The sequence below is a fragment of the Diabrotica undecimpunctata genome, chromosome 7, assembly GCF_040954645.1.
Source record: "Diabrotica undecimpunctata isolate CICGRU chromosome 7, icDiaUnde3, whole genome shotgun sequence".
Taxonomy (NCBI): domain Eukaryota; kingdom Metazoa; phylum Arthropoda; class Insecta; order Coleoptera; family Chrysomelidae; genus Diabrotica; species Diabrotica undecimpunctata.
The window spans coordinates 49,228,637-49,249,688 of record NC_092809.1 but is presented as its reverse complement, the minus strand read 5'-3'; the positions used below and the strand labels follow the sequence as shown (position 1 = coordinate 49,249,688).

Below are 21,052 nucleotides of genomic sequence, written 5' to 3'. Positions count from 1 at the left end.
AGTGCGAGCGTGGAATTAACCTTCTGCGTTTCGTTTCTAAAAAAGATGGGGTGTAGATCAAAATATCTCTTTAATGTTTTATAGATCCTACATACGATCCATTCTGGATTACGGTTGTATTCTTTACGGTTCAGCATGCAAAACAAATCTATTAACTCTTGACAGAATACAATTTAAATCAATAAAAATTTGTCTAGGAGCTATGATGTCTTCACCAAACCAAGCAGTTCTAGCAGAAGCCCAGGAACCACCTTTACACATACGTAGGCAAATGTTAGCCAACAAACGTCTAATAACATACAGATCGTTTAATACAACTATGGTTCACAAAATAGGTTTACTTTTGACAGAAAATTTAACAAATTCTTACTGGAGAATAAAAAATTCTCCTCCTCTTACAGAATCTTTTATCGATACGAATTCATTTCAATCTTATATATTACAGCTACCAAAATTTCCTTTTTACATACAAGACTTTGAAGTTCTGATAGACAAACCAACCATTATAATGCCCTCTTAGTCAGACTTGCCAATTTTAACTAATCTGATATTCAAATCCATACTAAGCAAATTAGGGGAAGATTTAACAACAATTTATACAGATGGATCAAAAACTATTGAAAGTACTGGTTTCGCTTTTTTTGTTTCAAACAGCAATTATATTGAGAAATATCGAATTCTTGAATGTTGTTCTATTTTTACAGTCGAGGTTGCTGCTATACAAAAAGCACTAACTTGGTGTGTCACTAATTATTGTGAGAACATCGTAATAGTATCAGATTCTCAGGCAGTATTACAAGCTATTCGTAGCCATCCATTGGATAGTTTTTAAAACTCCATTATACTTGATATCAAAAAATTATTACATGATCTAAAATTCACAAAAAAAAAACAGTTACTTTACTCTGGGTTAAAGGACACAATGGAGTAATTGGAAACGAATTAGTGGATAGTATGGCAAAAAATATATCTGAGATATCTGAAATTACAAATTTTTACTACCTTAAAGATCTTTTTTCTATTATCAGGGGTATTGGCAGGGAAAGATGGATGTCAAAATATAAAGAGGTTCAGAAGACTTTAAGAAACCATTACTTTTCTATTCATTCATGCTTACCAAAAAATATTCCCCATTTTAATTTTAACTATAATAAAGTACATTCTTTGTTAATAACCCGGTTAAAACTTAACCATGGCCTCTTTCTAGAGCATCTGCATAGGATTGGAATCTATGAAACTCCTTTCTGTCCTTGTGATGGTAAATCTGTCGGAGATTTGAACCAGGAGACTCGAAGCCTATATTTAGGTTTAAGTGATCTCAATATTAGCCTACCAGTTAACATCAGCAACCTGTTATCTTATTCTGACAAATATATATATATATATATATATATATATATATAATATTGTAATCAAGTTTATAAGCGATTCTAAAATAAAAATTTAAACATCCTTGTAACAATTTTCTGTGGCAAAAAGATTTTTTGTCTAATGCCATCTCTCTCTCCCTCTCTCTCTCTCTCTCTCTCTCTCTCTCTCTCTCTGACACACGCACACATATATTTGTCCCAAAAAATATATAATAAAAGACTAAGACACTACGCACACGCAATTTTCGAATACAGTAATTGAATGAATGTTATTCTTACATTGATGTTAATAATTCTTGGAAGAGGATGCTTGGTATTCGCGCCTCCTTCGATAGCTATCCCAAGAATCGGTTTGGTCTTCTTAACAGTAATCCTCAAATTGCCTTCTTCGTCTTGGACAACCTTTGCAGGATCTCTGTGTTCAGGAAGCATCCCGTCTCGTGCTAGCCTCTGCATCGACTGGTGCCTCCTCATACCTCCCTCGGTCTCTAGAAGATTTTGTTCATCTTTCATATCAAAACTCCTAGAAAGTTTATGGGCTAGTTCCTGAAAAGAATAGAAGAATTTGGTTAGGTTTCGAAGTTTTCAATATGTCTAGTTTGTTATTTAGTTGTCAAAAAATAATATAAAAGCTAATGAAATCAACATTATGGCTTTAAAACACAAATAACAGTTTAATAATTAAAAAAGGATAGAAATATGTATTATGTATAGGTAATAAACAATTTGTATATGTATAGGAAGTAAAATATTCAAACTAAGAATGAAATGGTTATGCAGTACATAACTATGTCTCAATTATTTTCTAAACTAGAAATAAATTTTTGGTATACTGAATTAAATTTTTATGCAATTCTCCGGCATATTTAATTAAAATTGCAGCTGGGATCATATGGCAATTAATACTTAAATTACTAAGGTCTTCTCAAGGGCACCTGTACAATTAATAGATTCCAATTCCATTTAAAATTATCGCACACAATGGCGCAAAAACTACTGTCATAGTGTCACAAACACTATGAACAGGTTCCTTTGATTCAGCTGTCCAAAAAATTATTAATAATTTACGTTTTAAATTTCAGAAAATATTTGGATGGGAAAGACTTTAGGCACTGTACATATACGTATATAACTGTAAAATAATAAAAATCAATAGTAACATATTTATATATCAAATAGGTTAAAAAGGCTTCAGTCGAGTGTACTTCTTGATATTGTCCTTGGAGTCCTATTAGAACTGAGCAAGATATCTTGTGCTTTTTTCTTTTTTTTTTCAGAACTGTTAATATTGTTCTTTAACAAAAAATTATAACAAACTCGTTTACAAAAAAACCATTTAAAAAGAGAAGAGTTTTCTATCTTCAATAATTTTTATATTACTTAAAACATTTGCTGCAGAATCTCTAACTACAGTAAGTTTATTAAATATTGTATTTATATGAAATTAAGCCACAGAAAATTATATTTTACATTTGTATATAGTTACTAACACGCCCTACAGATGAGAACAGGAAAGACTACAACAGAGTAAGGACTCAAACGAGAAGACTTTTAAAAAGAAAAAAGAAACAATACCTAGAAGCGCGAATACAGCAACTGGAGGAGGAACAGAGAACCGGTCAGTCTAGACAGTTTTATTAGAACCTAAAAATAATGGAGGGCAACACGACCAACAGCCCAAGATTTATAAAAGATGATGCAGGACAATTGCTCACAGACGACGAGGAGATAAGCCGCCAATGGAGAAAGTATTATGAGCAACTCCTAAATACAGAAAAACCCACAACGACAGGGCAACAAAGACAGGACCAGTTAGCCGAACCTGAAATACCAGGGCCCACACTAGCTGAAGTAAAGTCCGCAATTTCGTCCCTAAAAAACCATAAAGCCCCAGGCCCAGACGGCATACAGGCGGAACTACTAAAAAAAGGGGGAGAAAAGCTCCACCTTGAGATATATCATCTTATAAGAGAAGTCTGGGAAAGAGAAGAAATACCAAAACACTGGCATGAAAGCCATATAGTACATATCCACAAGAAGAGAGGGAGACAAATATGTCGGAACTATAGAGGAATATCGTTAATCAATACAACCTACAAAATTATATCCATAATACTGTCTAGAAGGCTAACTCCATACGCAGAGGAAATAATAGGCGACTACCAAAGCGAATTCAGACCGGGAATGTCGACCATAGACCAGATATTCGTCCTACGCCAGGTGTTGGAAAAAAACTGGGAATTCAATCGCGATGTACAATAAATCTTCGTGGACTTTAAACAAGCTTACAATTCTGTTAGCAGAGAAGCATTGTGGGAGACCATGGTAGAAATGGGAGTACCTGAAAAGCTGGTACGATTAGCATAGGTGAGTACAGAGAATGCTTCCGCACGAATTAGAATTGGCAGCACCATGTCGGAGGAATTCCTAATTGACACCAGGCTTAGACAAGAAGATCCTCTCGCCACCCTGCTATTTAATTTTGAACTGGAACATGCGGTAAGGAAAGATCAACCACAACTGACAAACGGATTTGCCGCCCAAGGATCAAAAATACTATTGGCGTTTGTGGATGACGTGGACACAATTGCACAATCTACCAGAGATGCAAAAGAAGTTTTCACCCTATTCGAAAACGGAGCCAAGGAAGTTGGTCTGAAGGTCAACGAGGACAAGACCAAGTATATGGTGGTAACGAAGAACCCAAGACCAAGGGTTAAATAAAACGTAACAATCAATGAATACAACTTTACAAGTACCTGGGAGCGATCATAACATCTGAAAATAAATATGAAAAGGACGTAGCAGCCACGATCATTGCAGGAACAGGGCATATTACTCATTAATGACCATACTTAAATCAAAAATACTCTCAATACCAGCAAAAATAAGAGTGTGCAAGACAATACTTCGTCCTACAATAACGTATGGAAGCGAGACATGGACTCTGAACCAGCGGGAAACGACAAAATTACTGGTACATTAAAGCATAGTACGCTACATTAAAGCCAACCGAATAAGATGGGCGGGCCACGTACTAAGATTGAGTGACGAAAGACTCCTGAACGCCACATTCTGGTAAAGGCCCGATGGCAGAAGGTCAGTTGGTCGCCCAAGAAAGAGATGGAAGGACGCAGTAGCCAGTGATCTACGTAAAATGGGAATACAGCAATGGGAAATAGCTGGTCAGGACCGACAACAATGGAGAGAAATAGTAAACGCGGCCAAGGCTCACATAGGGTTGTAGAGCCAAATGATGATGATGATGATGATTTGCATAGTCGGTTCGGTATTCCCAGTTCGAACTGTCGGAATTTAGTAATTATTTTTTTGCGAAGTTAGTTACTTTTTGACAGACTAAAAGTGGTTGGAAATTACTTTGTATAGTATACGTACTCATAGCCAATATTAGTAGTAAAAAAACTAAATAGTAAATAAAATAGAACTTTACGAATTACCAACAATCAATATTTATTTATCTGTACCATATAATAAATAGTTATATTAAATTATAACAACTGAAATATATTTTTTAAATATATACTACCCTAAATTTTATGGGTTTAGTATACACTTCCACTATTTATACTAATTCTTCTTTTTTTAATGAAAGAAGTCTGTAATAAAAGTTTATTTAAGCTGTTAATACTGTGAGCTAGGAACTTTTGTGTTGTAGGTTTCAAGCTATAAATCTGTCATAATATGCCCGAGCTAAGCGAATGGCCTTATTTGACCTTTCGATGTTTATTAATTGGCAGTTTGTAATATCTAATTTGACAGTTAACTTACTTGGCCCCGATCTTTGTAGGTAAAAAGCCATGTTTTCAGTTAAAATTCTGAGGATGATGTTTTTACCCTTCGGAATGATTTCAAATTCTGATTTTCATGTGCTTATGTAATTAATTGTCCTTCTTGAATTGACCTTCTGCTAATCCATTAATGTTGGTATATTCTTATTGCTGACCTCTTCTTTTAGTATTGCTAACCAGAATCTGCTGCACTCTAGCCTGCTCAATAGATATCAGGTGAAGGGTAAGATCAGGCAACATTAAGTTTCCAAAATTGTTCTCAATAGTATTATAACATATTTTCAGAATACTGAACTGGGAGGACAAAGGAACCCTCACAACCTTCGCTTTGCGGATGACATAGTGTTAACAGCTGATGAGTTAAAAGAAACTCAATACATGCTGGAAGAACTTATTGATTTATATTGGTATTGAAGAATTATTATTGAAGAACTCATTGCAGCAACAGTAAAAGTGGAATTAAAAATTAATGAAAGTAAATCTAAAATGATGACCAAGCTAGTACACAGCGACAATATCAAGATGGGGATAAGAAAATTTAACTCACTGACAAATTTACATATTTCTGAGGATCCCTGAGCAGGGCTGTCTACGGCAAAGTGAGATGCATTTTAAACCCAAAAAGCCCGTCAGCAACAAAAAAGGGCGTTCAACCAATTTGTCTTGCCAGTCCTTACATACAAAGCCGAAACTCTTACTCTTACCTACCAAAAAAATTTTCACACAGTTAGAAATAACCTAAAGAAAAATTAAACGCTTAATGCTTGGTCTAAAAATGAGAGGTAGGTACCACGATTGCGGGATGGAGATAGACAAGGAGAAGTCTGAAATAAATTCCAAAGAGTGATAAAAACAGATAGGCAGACCTTCAATACACTGCTCTAAAAATTGGGTTGCAACTGACCAAGATACAAATAAATGGAAAAACCTTGGGGAGACCTATGTCTAACTTTGAACAGAGGCAGTATAATATATGATGATAATTTATTATGTAGGGATAATTTTAAATTTTTTTGTAATCATACAATAAATTGTTTGTACCGAATCCTAAATTTCTTACTTTTATTGTTAATGAATGAAAGCTGATTCCAAAAACATATGGTATCTATTCACTATACATGTTCGATCTGGTACAAGATTTCATAATTCTAACTGATAGGGAAATACGGGTTTTAGATAAAAATGTAAGCTCGAGGAGCGGAGAAATACTTCCCTTTGGTTGCAATACTGAGATTGTTAACACATTATTTGAAGGGGAGTTTAATGATTTGCATCGCCGGCTCTCGCCGGCTATCGCCGCCGGTCTGCACGTATCCCCTTCCACCGTAAAGTTTCACTTCTATCGATGCGTGCTAGAGGATATGGATAACGGTATAAAACAACGTAGGAAGCAAGAGAGAATCGAGCTCCACCAGAGTGTCGATCTGGTAAGACTGCTATGGTGTTGATCTAGTAACAGCTGCTAACCGGTCTTAGAGTGTTGATCTGAGACATTCTCATTCCGTGTCTAAGTGTTGATAAGTCACTTCCCGCTACTTGACGGATCGAGTGTTGATAGATCCGTCCACCTCTAACTCTGATTATTCCTTTTCTTTATTGTGTGTGTATGAACACACCATATTTTCGTTTCGATTTTTATGAAAATTATATTTTATTTACACCTGTGGTTTAATACGTCTGATACGTCTAAAAGAGGGGACAAAATCAACTGTTATCACGTACAAAATTATTGTTAACAAATTTAACAAAATCATACTCAAATACACTTTTTTATGACAAGAAAAGAAGATATACATGAATGTAAGGACTATAAGGTAATCGTTAGCAAGATTATAAGCCGACAACATAAATTGCTTATGCTAGGTATTGAAGTTAATGTTAAAGGGTGGGAAAGAAGGTTTATTCAGGGCAAAAATTTATAAAAATTAGTTGAAACATGACAAAGTTTTAATATAATTTGGAGGAATACGCCTGTTATTATATAATATACTGTAATTTAAATACTTGCTAAAGTTTCTGGAAGCAGATTTAAGATAAAGACCTGGAACTGGTTAAATGAAGTTTAAGTAAAAATAAGACATATTATGACAACACTGTATGTATGTAAGCGTATAAAAATGTATACGATAAACTTGGTACCATGGAGGATAAAAGTAAGACTGTCAAAATAAAAAGATGAAATCAGTACTCGATTAATGAATGTTAAAGAATTAATAAAGAAAGATAAAGCTAAAAGTCAAAAAGAAATTCTGGCATCAGCTAAATACGAAAAGAAACGATGGATGACGGAAGACGTTTTAGATTTAATGAAAGAAATACGTAAGATAATTAGATGTACAAAAAGTAAATAAACAAATAAAATACAAAATCAAGCAAGCGACAGAAGAATGGTTAAAAGAACAATGTGCGGAAATAGAAGAATACTAAAAAACACGTAACAATTTTAACACACACGGCACACAAAATTTATTATTTAACTTACAATATTAGAAAAAGAAAACCAGGAATACTAAAGATGCAAATGGGACTCTAGTGTTGAATACTGATGAAAAATACATAGATTTACAGAATACATCAATGAGTTGTTCAAAGATAATAGAATAGAACAGATGAAAGTAGAAATAAAAGATGGTGTGGTTATAAAGATATAAAAAGAGGAATTTAAAATGACATTAAAAAACAGCAAAAATGGTCAAACAGTAGGTCCAGACGCTTAAAATGCATACATGATGAAACCTTAGATATTATATATTGTTTAGACTAACTGGTGGTCAAGTGCGTCTTGTTCTTGTTGTAAATGTGTTTTGGGCTAATTTTTCGTGACTAACTGTGACGTAATCTGTAATAGGTATATCAGCAGTAATGATTAGGTACAGGAAGGGATCGAGGACATTGGATTGAGTGATAGGTTGAGAAATCAGTATTGATTTTTACTTGGAACGAACGTTCGTTAATATAGGATTTTAGGATAAGATAGATATTTCTAGGTAGTAAAGATTTTAATTTATATAGAAAACCGTTGTCGTTGTGCCAGATTTTATCAAAAGCCTGCTGAATATCTATTAGGAAGCTCAAGAAAACTACTGGAGAAATTGTGTGTTAGACAAATTCCAGAAAAATCTCCCATTAAAATTAAGAACTTTGGTATTTGGTTGAGGTATGACTCCCGTTCTTGTAGACACAACATGTACAGGGAATACCGTGACCTTAATGTATCAGGTGTAGTAACAGCTTATTACAGGGATGTGGGAGCTCGCCATATAGCTAGAGCTCATTCTATTCAGATTATTAAAGTTGAATAAGTAAAGACCAGCAACATCAGAATGCCACAAGTTAAACAATTCCACGATTAAAAGACCAGTTTCCCATTACCTAAACTTATCCAACGCAAATCAATGAACCGTTTCTCAGTTCGCAAACCCAGAACATACTTTTTGTAATATGTAATATTGGTTAGTAGTGGATAAATGTCTTTTCAGACCATAACCCCCTAATAGCGCAAATGAGTATTAAACTAAACATATTGGAAGAAGAAGAGCAAATCAGATAGTCGTCAGTCATTTATGTAACCTGGAGGTAAAGGAGAAACTGCAAAAATGTATTAATAATAATTTGAAAATACTTCATGAAAAAGAAACATCTCAGCCAACGAACAACATAGATAAAAAATGGCAAAACGTAAAAATGGCGATAACAGGTCCTGCGAAGAAAATTCTGACTAAAGAAAAACCAAAAATAAAGCAAAGGTGGATGACTGATAAGATCCTTCTTCTCATGGACAATCGGAGAGTAATGAAAGGAAAAAACGAACAAAGGTATAAACAAATACAGAAAGAAATCAAAATAGAAATCAGAATAGCAAAAGAAGATTTTTATAAAAGAAAATGTGAAGAAATAGAGCAATTGCAGGCAAAACATGATATTTTTAATGTACATAAAAAAGTGAAAGAACTTGCAGGTACACAAAAACGTAAGCAGCCAAATACCCTGTATAATGTCAATAGAAACATAATAACAGAACTAGAAAAACAGTTGAAGACATGGAAATACTATATTGAAAAACTCTTTGCAGATGATAGACAACAATCTGAGCTAAGTAACATACAAGGAGACGAAGGTACAGAAATAACGGAAGAAGAAGTAATGTACGCACTAAAAAGAATGAAAAATGGTAAAGCCCCAGGTCCAGATGAAATACCAACGGAAATCCTTAAACTAATAGAAAAAGACTCGATTCACATTTTAGTTGAACTTTTCAATAGCATTTATACATCAGGAAAAATACCACAAGAATGGCTTTTATCCACCTTTGTTATTATACCAAAAAAGATAAATGCCAAACAATGTAGTGATTACCGTACAATCAGTCTGATGAGCCATGTACTGAAAATATTCCTGAAAATGATACACTCTAGAGTACACAGAAAACTGGAAATGGACATCAATAATACCCAGTTTAGATTCCGAAATGGACTTGGAACAAGAGAGGCGTTGTTTGCACTGAACGTTATGTCTCAAAGATGTCTTGACATAAATCAAGATGTATTCATGTGTTTCATAGATTACAACAAGGCCTTTGATAAAGTGCGGCATGATCACCTAATCAGACTCCTGACAGAAAAGAATTTAGATAAACGAGACATCCGACTAATAGCAAATATGTACTACAATCAGAAAGCAGTAGTGAGAGTAGAGAATAATACCACTGAAGAAATTGAAATAAAGCAAGGTGTGAGACAAGGGTGTACACTGTTACCAACCCTGTTTAATCTCTATTCCGAAGACGTAATGAATAGAACACTCTCTGAGCAATCCGTAGGTATTAAAATAAATGGTGTTAGATTAAACAATCTGAGATTTGCCGCGACACCGTTCTGATCGCAGAAACACTTGAAGAGCTACAGACATTGGTGAATAAAATAGCAGACTGCAGCGAAGAATATGGACTATCTTTGAACATAAAGAAAACTAAATTTATGGTAATATCAAAATCAACACAAAATGTCCAAAATTTATATTTACACAATGAAATTATCGATCGAGTTAGCAAATACAAATATTTAGGCACTTTTATTAATGAAGACAACGATAGCTCAGCAGAAATCAAAATAAGAATAGAAAAAGCCAGATCCATATTCACTAAAATGAAGAGAGTGTTCTGCGGAAGAGATTTGAGCCTTGAAATGAAACTTTGCCCGATGAGATGTTACGTACTTTCTGTGCTGTTCTACGGAATGGAGTCATGGACGTTGAAAAAGATTGATACCAAAAAATTAAAGGCATTTGAACTGTGGATGTATCGCAGAATCCTGAGAATATCATGGACCGAGAAAGTCACAAATGTCGAGGTCTTGAGAAAAATGAATAAAGAAAAGGAAGTCATATTTACGATTAAAAAACGAAAACTGCAATACTTGGGACACATTACAAGAGGCGAAAGAGATGAACTGCTTCGAATAATTATGCAAGGGAAAATAGCAGGAAAAAGGTCCATAGGAAGAAGACGAAACTCCTGGCTAAAGAATCTACGGGAATGGTATAGCTGTAGCAGCAACGAATTGTTTCGGTCAGCAGTTTCGAAAATACGTATAGCCCTGATGATCGCCAACCTTCGGAACGAAGATGGCACTTGAAGAAGAAGTGGATAAATAAATTCGTTTATATATAATAATATATCATTTTGTTAACTTTTAAAAATAATGTAATTTCTTGAACATGATTTGTTAGGCCGTTGATATTCCAGGCCGTTATTCTTATTTGCTTAGCCATTAGTTTGGTATTTTGCTTATGACTGTTGTCAAATCATTCTTAAAAACAATACATAGTCGTATAAATAAAAAACTGGAAGACGGAATAGATGATAGTCAATTTGTGTTAAGAAGCGGAGTAGGAGCCAGAGAGACATTACTTGCTTTTAATGTGATAGCTCAAAAATGCATGGATATGAATTTGGATGTGCATGTGTGGTACATTGGTTTTGAAAAAGCATTTGTCAAAGTAAGACATGAAAAATTGGGCCAAATTCTTAAAACAAGAAACATAGACAAAGAGGACTTAAAAATAATAACAAACTTTTACTGGAATTAAAGAGCACAAATTGTATTAGATAACGAACCCAGTTCACAAATTGAAATCTAGAGAGGAGTTATTCAATTAGTATTAGTATTCAATGTATATATTGAATCCATTTTTTAAAAAACATTACTGTTTGAAAGTGAAGGAATAATAATTAAAGGAAAAACTATTAACAACATAAGATATGCAGATGAAAACGTGAAGACGATTTCCTAATTGGAAATCAAAACGTCAAAACAAATGTAAAATGCAATTCTCGTTACAACCAATTGTAGTTTTATCCCATACAAAATAATATTTTACTTAAACATGCCACATGAAAACAGTTTCAGAACCTCTTTAAGAAAAACGATATCGGTAAAAGGTGTACCTTCACACTTTTCGAACTCTATAATTTTCTCATGGTTATAATAATATGCTTGATTACCTTCTTCCGTTTTCTCAACAAAATTTCTGTAACGTTTCACTTAAACGCGAAGTGCTCATACGTTACCTGGATAATACGTTCTTTTTTAAATTAAAAAACCCGGTTGAAAGTACATTACGGTATTATTACCTTTTTAATTAACCGGTCTGTCAAAACCCATATCACCTTAGAGATACAAAATCTTACAAATTATATAGGTACTCTCAAAAACCACTTTTTGCATCCGTTCGATCAGCTAGACGGTACACTTCCAGTGTATGTACCTCATCAGGTTATTATCGTCGAAAAATGTAGCTTCGCACAAAATGGTGTTCCCTCTCATCTTCGGTACTTATTGAATATTGCTCAAGTATTATTAACGCTTTTATCGCATTATATAGGTACTCTGCTTTTGGCAAAAAGTACCAGAGACGTACCAATTCCAAAGGTTTTTTCAGAATAATTATTTTTTTATCTTTAGTATTCGTAAACATATAGAAAACAAAAATAATAAATTTCAAATGATATGTGCAATGGTAAACAGGAGGAAATATTAAAAGTAAAATAAAGTTGAAAAATAAACAAAAATATTGTAAAACGATAGTCAGGCCAGTATTGATGGACAGAAGTGAAAATTGGACAATGGAAATATTTCTAAATTTAAAGTCGGATTAAACTAAACTATAAAAGTGGAGAAGTGAAGATTTTAAATTTAGGGGACTCCTGAGCACCCAGACAGTACTACCCTGATCACCAACCAATGCATTACTCCTACTGGGAACAGAAGACGGTTCATTTATACCGTCAATGGTGATGTGGTTTGAGTGGAGGTTGGCGTGGGGGATAGCGTGGCGATTGGCGCGGGTATTGATGAGGGGGTTGGCGCGAACATTTCTGACAGTAAGATTTATTTTATTCCTCTTGATTTAAGAATTTTGTAGATTTTGTCAGTGACACCTTTGATGTAAGGAAGAAAAGCTTTCGTATGATGAGGGTCTGAGTCTTTGGGTTGAGATTAACTGGAAGATTAATGTCTGTGGCTACTCCTATCGATGTGATTTTCGCGGAAACCGTTTTGGCCGTATTTGTTGAAATAACTAGACAAGACATCGCTAGAGTTCTTAGAAACTCCTACTTCGAACATTAGCCAATCCGAGAAAAAAGCCCTGAACGAACTTCAGTCAAATCCAAATCAAGTCATTTTTCCTGCCGATTAAGGCAATGCCACCGTCATCCTAAACACTTCTTCTTACTTTAATAAACTCTCAAATTTCATTATTACTTTAGACTACAGACCAATTTCTAATAATCCAATAACCTATCTGGAGACAATAACAAAAGCTATTATCAATAAAAGCTCTCTTCCTGTTGACATAAAACAATTTTTAATTCCTCGTGAAAAGTCTTTACCTTACCCTTGTCTCCAGATCAATACGCCTTTGTAATGATGCAAGTAGACTGAGCTCTTTAGTTTAAAACAAGTCCTCACCCAAAACGATTATCGCGAAAATCACATTAATAGGAGCATCCACAGACATCAACCTCCCACTCAAGCTCAATCCAAAGACTCAGGGCCTCATCATACGAAAGCTTTTCTTCCTTACATCAAAGGTGTCACTGACGAAATCCACAAAATTCTTAAATTAATAGGAATAGAGACAATATTTACCCTCCAACAAAAGCTTGCATCTCTTTTCCGATCAATCAAAGACAATATTCCAAATGAACAACATGGTGTTTATGAAATTCCTTGTGCAGACTGTCCCCGATTCTATATAGGTCAAACAAATCGTAAAATTCAAAATAGGATTTATGACCATTCCATTTATTTTCGTAATTCGGAGTCAATTTTAGCTCTAGGTCAACACCATCTTTATACAGGTCACAAAATTGATTTTAAAACTCCAGAACTCTCAAGAATTATATGAGAAACAATAGAAATTTAAAAAAGGCGAAATTGTCTTAATAACAGAGATGACGACATGGGCTTAACTTCGACATGGAGACCTCTCATAAAGAAAAAATCGTCCGCTCTACCCTCCAATCAAAATCCTACTGTCAGAAATGTTCACGCCAACCCACGCGGCAATCCCAATTTATAGAAAAATGTATTGAATATAATAAACCACGAGCTTTAATTTTTGTGGATTATGAAAAGGACTTTGACACCATAAATTAACAAAAAAAGTTGAAAGCCTTTACAGAATGCCTAATTGTTATCGGTTTATTAATATAATTAAACTCACATACCAAAACGCAACAGCTAGTTGTAAAAGAATAAGCCACCATAATGGGGTTAATAATAAACAGTAACAAAATGAATTGTATGAAAATAAGCGCGCAACCACAAATCCTACGGCCACTTGTTACAGAAAACGACGTCATCCAAGCAGTGAACGAATTTGTTACCTGGGAGCTCTCGTTAACATTGAAAATAATATTACCACAGAGATAAACCGCAGAATTTGCACGGCCAACAGATGCTATTTTGGGTTCAATCTTCTTCTTAAATCCTTAATTATATCGAAAAATCTTCTTTTCTTGTAGTGACTATCCGTTTCGGATGTTAACGACCATCATGGCAATCTGTATTTTGCAAACTGCTGCTCTGAAAAGATTTGTGGTTATTATGTTGAACCACGTAGGTAGATTTTTCAGCCAGGAAATTCTTCGCCTTCCTGGTCCACGTTTTCCTTCTACTTTCGAGAAATATAAAAGTAAAACACTACAAAACAATAATAGTTCTAGTATAAACCGCCAAGTCCTATCATATGGTTCAGAGACCTGGTCTCTAACAAAAAGTAATGAAAACATATTTTCGAATGTTTCGGATGTTTCGAAAGAAAAGTACTAAGGCGATTTTAAAGAGAGACGAATGACAAAGGAGTGTGAAGAAGACGATACAAGTTCGAACTTTATAGAATATACCAGGAACCAGGTATTGTAAAACATATTAAGATATGACGTCTGAGGTGGATAGGCCTTGTAAATCCAGAATGATGATGATGATAGAAATAATCATGTTATATCACGTACGTTCTGATTTTCTCATACCTTATTTCAATATATGGACTTATAGATCAGCTATATTCTTATTTTACTTTTAGTATATCTCCGAAGGGCTAATGAAGTTTTTATTTGATATTCCAGAATTATCAGTAATAATTTTTGACAATATTTTCTGTCACACCAGAAGATTTTTATAGAAGTTACAGAGGAGGAGATGCCGACAGTGACTAGATTGTAACGAATATGCTTGTATGACGCTGCTACCAAACTACTCCGGAATTGTGCAACGCCACCATTGGACAAAATAAAACTTCACAGAACTAAGAAAAGGATTTTTCAGATCACAGAACTGAGAAAAGAAAAGACAAATAAAATAATCAATAAAAAAAAATCAAGAGAATGCTAGAAATGACAAGGAATATATATGGTTAGGTTATCTGATTTAACTAATATATTTATATGGGATTAAAGCACCGTTGATTGTAATAAAAATTACATGTTTAACTAATATTTGACATTTCGATTTCCACTCAGGAAATTAGACATGCCACAAGAAAACAGTTTCAGGACCTTATTAGGTTATCTCATGTTTTAGAAATAGATTGATAAATTGACAATGAAATTTCCGAAGAACAATCTTGGTTCTCTAAGCACTGCTGTAATTACAGTCCTCAGATAGAGTGTTTACCGGTACTGAAGGCTCCCTAGTCCTTTATCCGAGTTAATGATCGGCCGTGACAGCTAATAAGCTACTCAATCCAATCAGCAGCTACCCCAGGTAGAGAAGAAGAAATGTGAGTCAACCACGGAAAAGATGGAATGACAATAAACATTAAGGCACAAGTAAAGAAAACAGAAACAAGCAGAAATGCCGAATAAGGAGATAGAAGAAGAAGAAGCAGAAGAAAGCAATACAATTTATAGGTAAATGTCAAATAAAATAAATATAAATGTAAAATAATGTAAAAATAATAGTTTCTGAAGAAACCGTTACAGTTGGGTGTCCGAAAGGGGATGGTTTGAAATCGTGTCCGAAGATGATATCAAAATTAGAAGAGATATTTTTGAATACAAGGGAATTCAACGAAATTCAACGAAGAGACAGTTAAAAACAACAGGAAATCTGATGCTCTCAAAGAGCCTAAATTTTGCTGTGACTCGTGCAAAATTAGATAGCTCCGTTGGAAAAGTTTGTCAACAATTGCCACCACACGAAAAAGAAGAATACCGAGAACTGTGAAAAAGGCATCATTAGATATTAAAATTTTTTAGTCATATACGCGGTTAACAGTTAACAATATCCCCAATTCATATTTTTTTGACAAATCGTCTATATTTCTGGAAAAATTTCATATTTGATGATTGCATTTTAGGAGTATAAATAACTTTTTTTCATAAAACTAAAAATAAAAAAGTTTCCCATATGGTTCTGAATTCTATCTTCTTCTTAGAGTGCTGACTCCTTATGGAGATTGGCAATCATAATGGCTATTTTTATTTTTGAACTTGCTGCTTTATATAAATCAATCGATCTGCATTGATACCAATCACTTATATTTTTCAACCAATAATTCTGCCTTCGGCCAACAAATCTCCTTCTTCTTCTTCTTCCTTTGCCCTATCCATTTCGGACGTTGGCTATTAACAAGGCTATTTTGACTGTGTTTACGGCACCTCTGAACAGTTCGGTCGATGTTAGTCCGAACCATTGTCGCAGGTTATGCATCCATGAGTGTCGTCTTCTTCCCTTTCCCCTCCTACTGTCGATTCTTCCTTGGACTATTAACTGTAGCAGCCGGTACTTAGTATGCCTCATGACATGTCCGAAGTACTCAAGCTTCCGTTTCTTTACGGTGAAGATTATTTCTTTGCTTTTGTCTATTCTCTGCATTACTTCCACGTTAGTGATGTGGTCTGTCCAGGATATCCGAAGAATACGGCGATATATCCACAGATCAAAGGATTCTAGTTTCTTCAGGGTGGCTTCCGTTGTTATGCCTCTGCTACATAGAACAAGACCGGGAAGACATAACACTTGACCAGTCTTAATTTTAGTTCCATTGAGATTTTGCTTGTGAACCACTTTTTCATATTGTTGAACGCGTTTCGCGCTTTTTCAATTCGTGATCTTATTTCTGTTGACTGGTCCCATTTTGTGTTGACTGTGGTTCCAAGGTATGTGTATGTCTCCACTTGTTCTATTTTTCGGTTGTTTAATGTCAATTGCATCGGAGGTTGTTGTGTTCTGCTGATGAGCATGCATTTAGTTTTGGTTGTATTGAGTTCTAAACCATATTCTTGACTTGCTGTGTGTATGCTTTGCATGTCTTTGAAGCTCGTTGAAGCTCCTTCCTTGAATCTATCCCTGCATTATGAGAATCAAAATTTCATATTTTGGTCCTCTCATCACGTGGCCTACGTATTCCTGGCTGACTTCATTGGATACCCTGTATATATTTATTTATTTGGGCTTTTCACTCCCGGGCAGGAGTATAAGCTGCTCATTAATATGAGCTCTTCTAATCCGTTTTTTGCGGGGGATCAATCCATCTTTTCTTTGTTTTCTTGGTTTCGGCGTCTTCCTTCACAGCTTGTTGCCTGATTTTGCCCGATTGGTGATTAAGCTCCATTCCTTTTTATGTTTTATTTTTCTTTTCCAGTTAGATATCTTCATTTTGTTGATATCTTCTCTGACATGATCTTCCCATCTGCACTTAGATCTCCCTCAAGGTCTTGTTTTTGTAGGTTTCCACTTTAATATTTTCTCCATTAATGTATTTTCTTCTCATCTTAGTATATGGCCGAGCCATTTTAACCTTTGAGCTTTTATATGTCGGACTATATTTTTCATTTATCTGATTATTTATCTCGTTTTTAAATAATCGCCCCAACTCTCCATCTTGGATTTTTTTTGGTCCAAGAATTCTTCTAAGGATCTTTCTTTCGATTATTTGTATCATCTGTGTTACAATGTTTCCTTGACAATGGCTCATTCTTTGGTTTTTTTTTATTTGTTTTTAGTCCTTCAAGTTCCGCTTCTTCTATCAAAGTCATCAGTGAGTATTCTAAGCTTTTTTTTGTATTTCTTGTGGCTAGAATGTCGTCAGAATTTCCTATAATTTGTGTAGAGCTTTGTAGGATGATCTTGTTAATTCCTGCTTTTTTAATCGCTCCACTTAGTGTTAAATTAAAAAGTGTTGAAGACAGGCTGTCATCTTGTCAAAATCCTACTTCTCTATTGATAGTTTCTGTATTTTCCTCGTCTATTATAGTGTCGAGTTGGTGTCTATTTACAGAATATATATATATATATATATATATATATATATATATATATATATATATATATATATATATATATATATATATATATATATATATATATATATATATATATATATATATATAGAAGAATATGTCAATGTTTCCTTGACAATGGCTCATTCTTTGTTTTTTTTTTTCATTTGTTTTTAGTCCTTCAAGTTCCGCTTCTTCTATCAAAGTCATCAGTGAGTATTCTAAGCTTTTTTTTGTATTTCTTGTGGCTAGAATATCGTCAGAATTTCCTATAATTTGTGTAGAGCTTTGTAGGATGATCTTGTTAATTCCTGCTTTTTTAATCCCTCCACTTAGTGTTAAATTAAAAAGTGTTGAAGACAGGCTGTCATCTTGTTAAAATCCTACTTCTCTATTGATAGTTTCTGTATTTTCCTCGTCTATTATAGTGTCGAGTTGGTGTCTATTTACAGAATATATATATATATATATATATATATATATATATATATATATATAGAAGAATATATATATATACAAAAATATATATATATATATATATATATATATATATATATATATATATATATTGTTATGATATGTAAAATCGAGAAAAATATTGGTTTGTTTAAAATATTTCAAAGTTAAAAAAAACATTAAAATAATTCAGATAAGTAGGATAATATCCAACAAACATTTCGGAGAAGGAAAGTTATTAAAGTCTTGAATTACCTGTACTAAACAAAATGTAAAGCTTTGCATAAATTATTTCTTTGTTATACTTGAGTGACCCGCATAATTTTAAGTGAAATCCCAAAGACAATAGAAGGGATTATAGAAAGAGGTTTTTGTTAGTTTTTAAGAATTATAGAAAAATATTATTTGTAAATAAGTTTTAGGAAATTTATAATTATAGGTAAAAATTTGTTTGTTATCGAAATGAAAAAATGGGGAATTGTGACGAGTTTTGATTGGCGGAGATTGAAAAAGGTGGGATAAGTATGTAGGAAAAAGTTTAGCGAGATTGAGGAGAGAGAAGAGAGCGGCAGTTGGTTTTCCAAATCTGTAAGAGGAACAGGGATTGTTCTCTGGCGGTTCCTGAAATGTAGCAAGCAGTAGTGTTGAATGTTAGTGAGTTTTTGTGGAGTTAGTGTATCTGACAGAAGCTGAAGCAGCAAAATATTGTAAGTCATATTTCTCTACTTATATTCCAAGAGTCACTGTTCAGGCCAACGAGAGATTCAGTTTATCGTAAAGAGAAGATATTCCAAGAGTCATTTTTCACTCGGGCCAACGAGAGATTCAGTTTATCGAGAGGAGAAAGGCTATCATAATTTGAATGATTTGTGCTTTTGAAGGAGATCATTAAGGACGATATACTTGCAACAATCTGTGTAAGATTGCTGATTACATAGGGAGCGGTTGAGAGGAGATAATATAGTCTACAAGGAACAAGGATTTGGACCACTCATCATCAGAGAGAGATATTTGGTTTTCTGCAGTTTTTTTTTCTTTTATTGATAACACAATTTTTACACTTAATTTAGAAAGGATATAAATATTTTGATTAGGAGAGTTAGAATAGTTCGGAATTTTGAGATTTCAATTAATATTGTTTGTATCATAAATTTTGATTGTTCACGTACGGAGAACAAAATTTTGAGAATCCTTATATGAGATTTGTTTATTGAAAACTTTTGAGTGTGAATTATTTCATTATTTTTATTTCAATATATAGTGTTAGATCATATGTGTTTTTTATTATTCCGGTATTCTCTGGACCTTACCTTTCACATGTAATAGCATAGATATTGAAGCACGAATTTAACCCTGAGATAAAAGAATTAAAAATTGTGATAGAGTCATAATCATATCATTTAAATAATTTTAATTAATCAAAAAAATTAATTAGCTAATTATTGCTTGGCGCACCAAGACTTTAAATATCACAATAACTGGCGCCCAACGTGGGGCTTGAAAATATCGCAGCTTTGCATTTGAAGGAAGGGAAAGAGATCTGGAATAAGTACAGGTGATCCAGAGATAAAAACATATAACATTGAGGGAATTTGAATTTGAAAGTATTTTGACAATTTTTCCAGGGAATATAAATTTGATTTATTGATTGATCGTAGTTAGTGGATATTTACTGCTATTGAATTATTTGATTTTATTTTCTTTACCAATCGTACATTTGACATTTATTTTGAATTATTTGAATTTTACTGATTGCATATTTGATATTTGTCGTGAAAATTTAATACATTTGGGGAGAAATATTGTCGTGTTCTGAAACATATAGAGTGTTGTAAAATTTCACATTTGGCGGGGACAAAAACAGTAACGAAAAGAAACAACATGTCGACCACAAGGAGTCAAAGCAAAATGCAAGAAAGGAAGGAGGATAACAGAGAAGAGGAAACAATTGTTGAAGAAGGATCAGATAATGAAAGAAATGTTACAATAGTTGAGGAGAAAAAAGAATTATCAGGAATAGATAAAATATTACAAATAATGCAACTCCAGTCACAAAAAATGGATAGAAATCAACAAGAAACAAAACAAACAATAGAGAGAAACCAACAAGAAACATCACTAAAAATGGATAGAAATCAACAAGAAACAAAACAAACAATAGAACTAAATAACAGAAATATAGAGCAGCGTTTGGAAAACTATGAACAAAAATTAGAAGAAAATGATAGAAAAATGGAAAAGCGTTTGGACAAATATGAAAATGAGGTAAAAGTCTGTTTAGAAAAAGTCAGAGAAGAAACAGAGAGGAAACTAGAGATGCAGAGAGAAGAAATAGAAACTAAAATGAAAGATATTAAGACTGTACAGAAAAAGGAATTAGAACAGTTAGAAACAAAATTTGAAATGGCTTTACAAGAAGACAAGAAAGAAATAGAAAAACAAATTGAGGATATCAGAAAACAACGAGATATGGGAGACAGGAGAGAAGTACTCATCCAAAGTCCGGGTGACATAAAAATACAGTTTGGCGGGGATATTCGGAAAACACACCCAGTACCGTTTGTTAAAAATTTGAAAACCAAATTACAACATATTAGATATTTTGACGATTGCAAAGAAACAATTAGAAA

The 21,052-nt window shown here is 33.7% G+C and overlaps 1 protein-coding gene across 1 annotated transcript in view; it reads right to left on the bottom strand.

The window, feature by feature from the left end:
• The window catches only part of dysc (whirlin protein dyschronic), an 832,089-nt gene that overhangs the window by 20,179 nt on the left and 790,858 nt on the right, over positions 1–21,052 (bottom strand). The window contains exon 14 of the mRNA XM_072538906.1: positions 1,650–1,916. Within this exon, the coding sequence (XP_072395007.1) occupies positions 1,650–1,916 (267 nt within the window). The remainder of the gene's footprint in view (positions 1–1,649; positions 1,917–21,052) is intronic.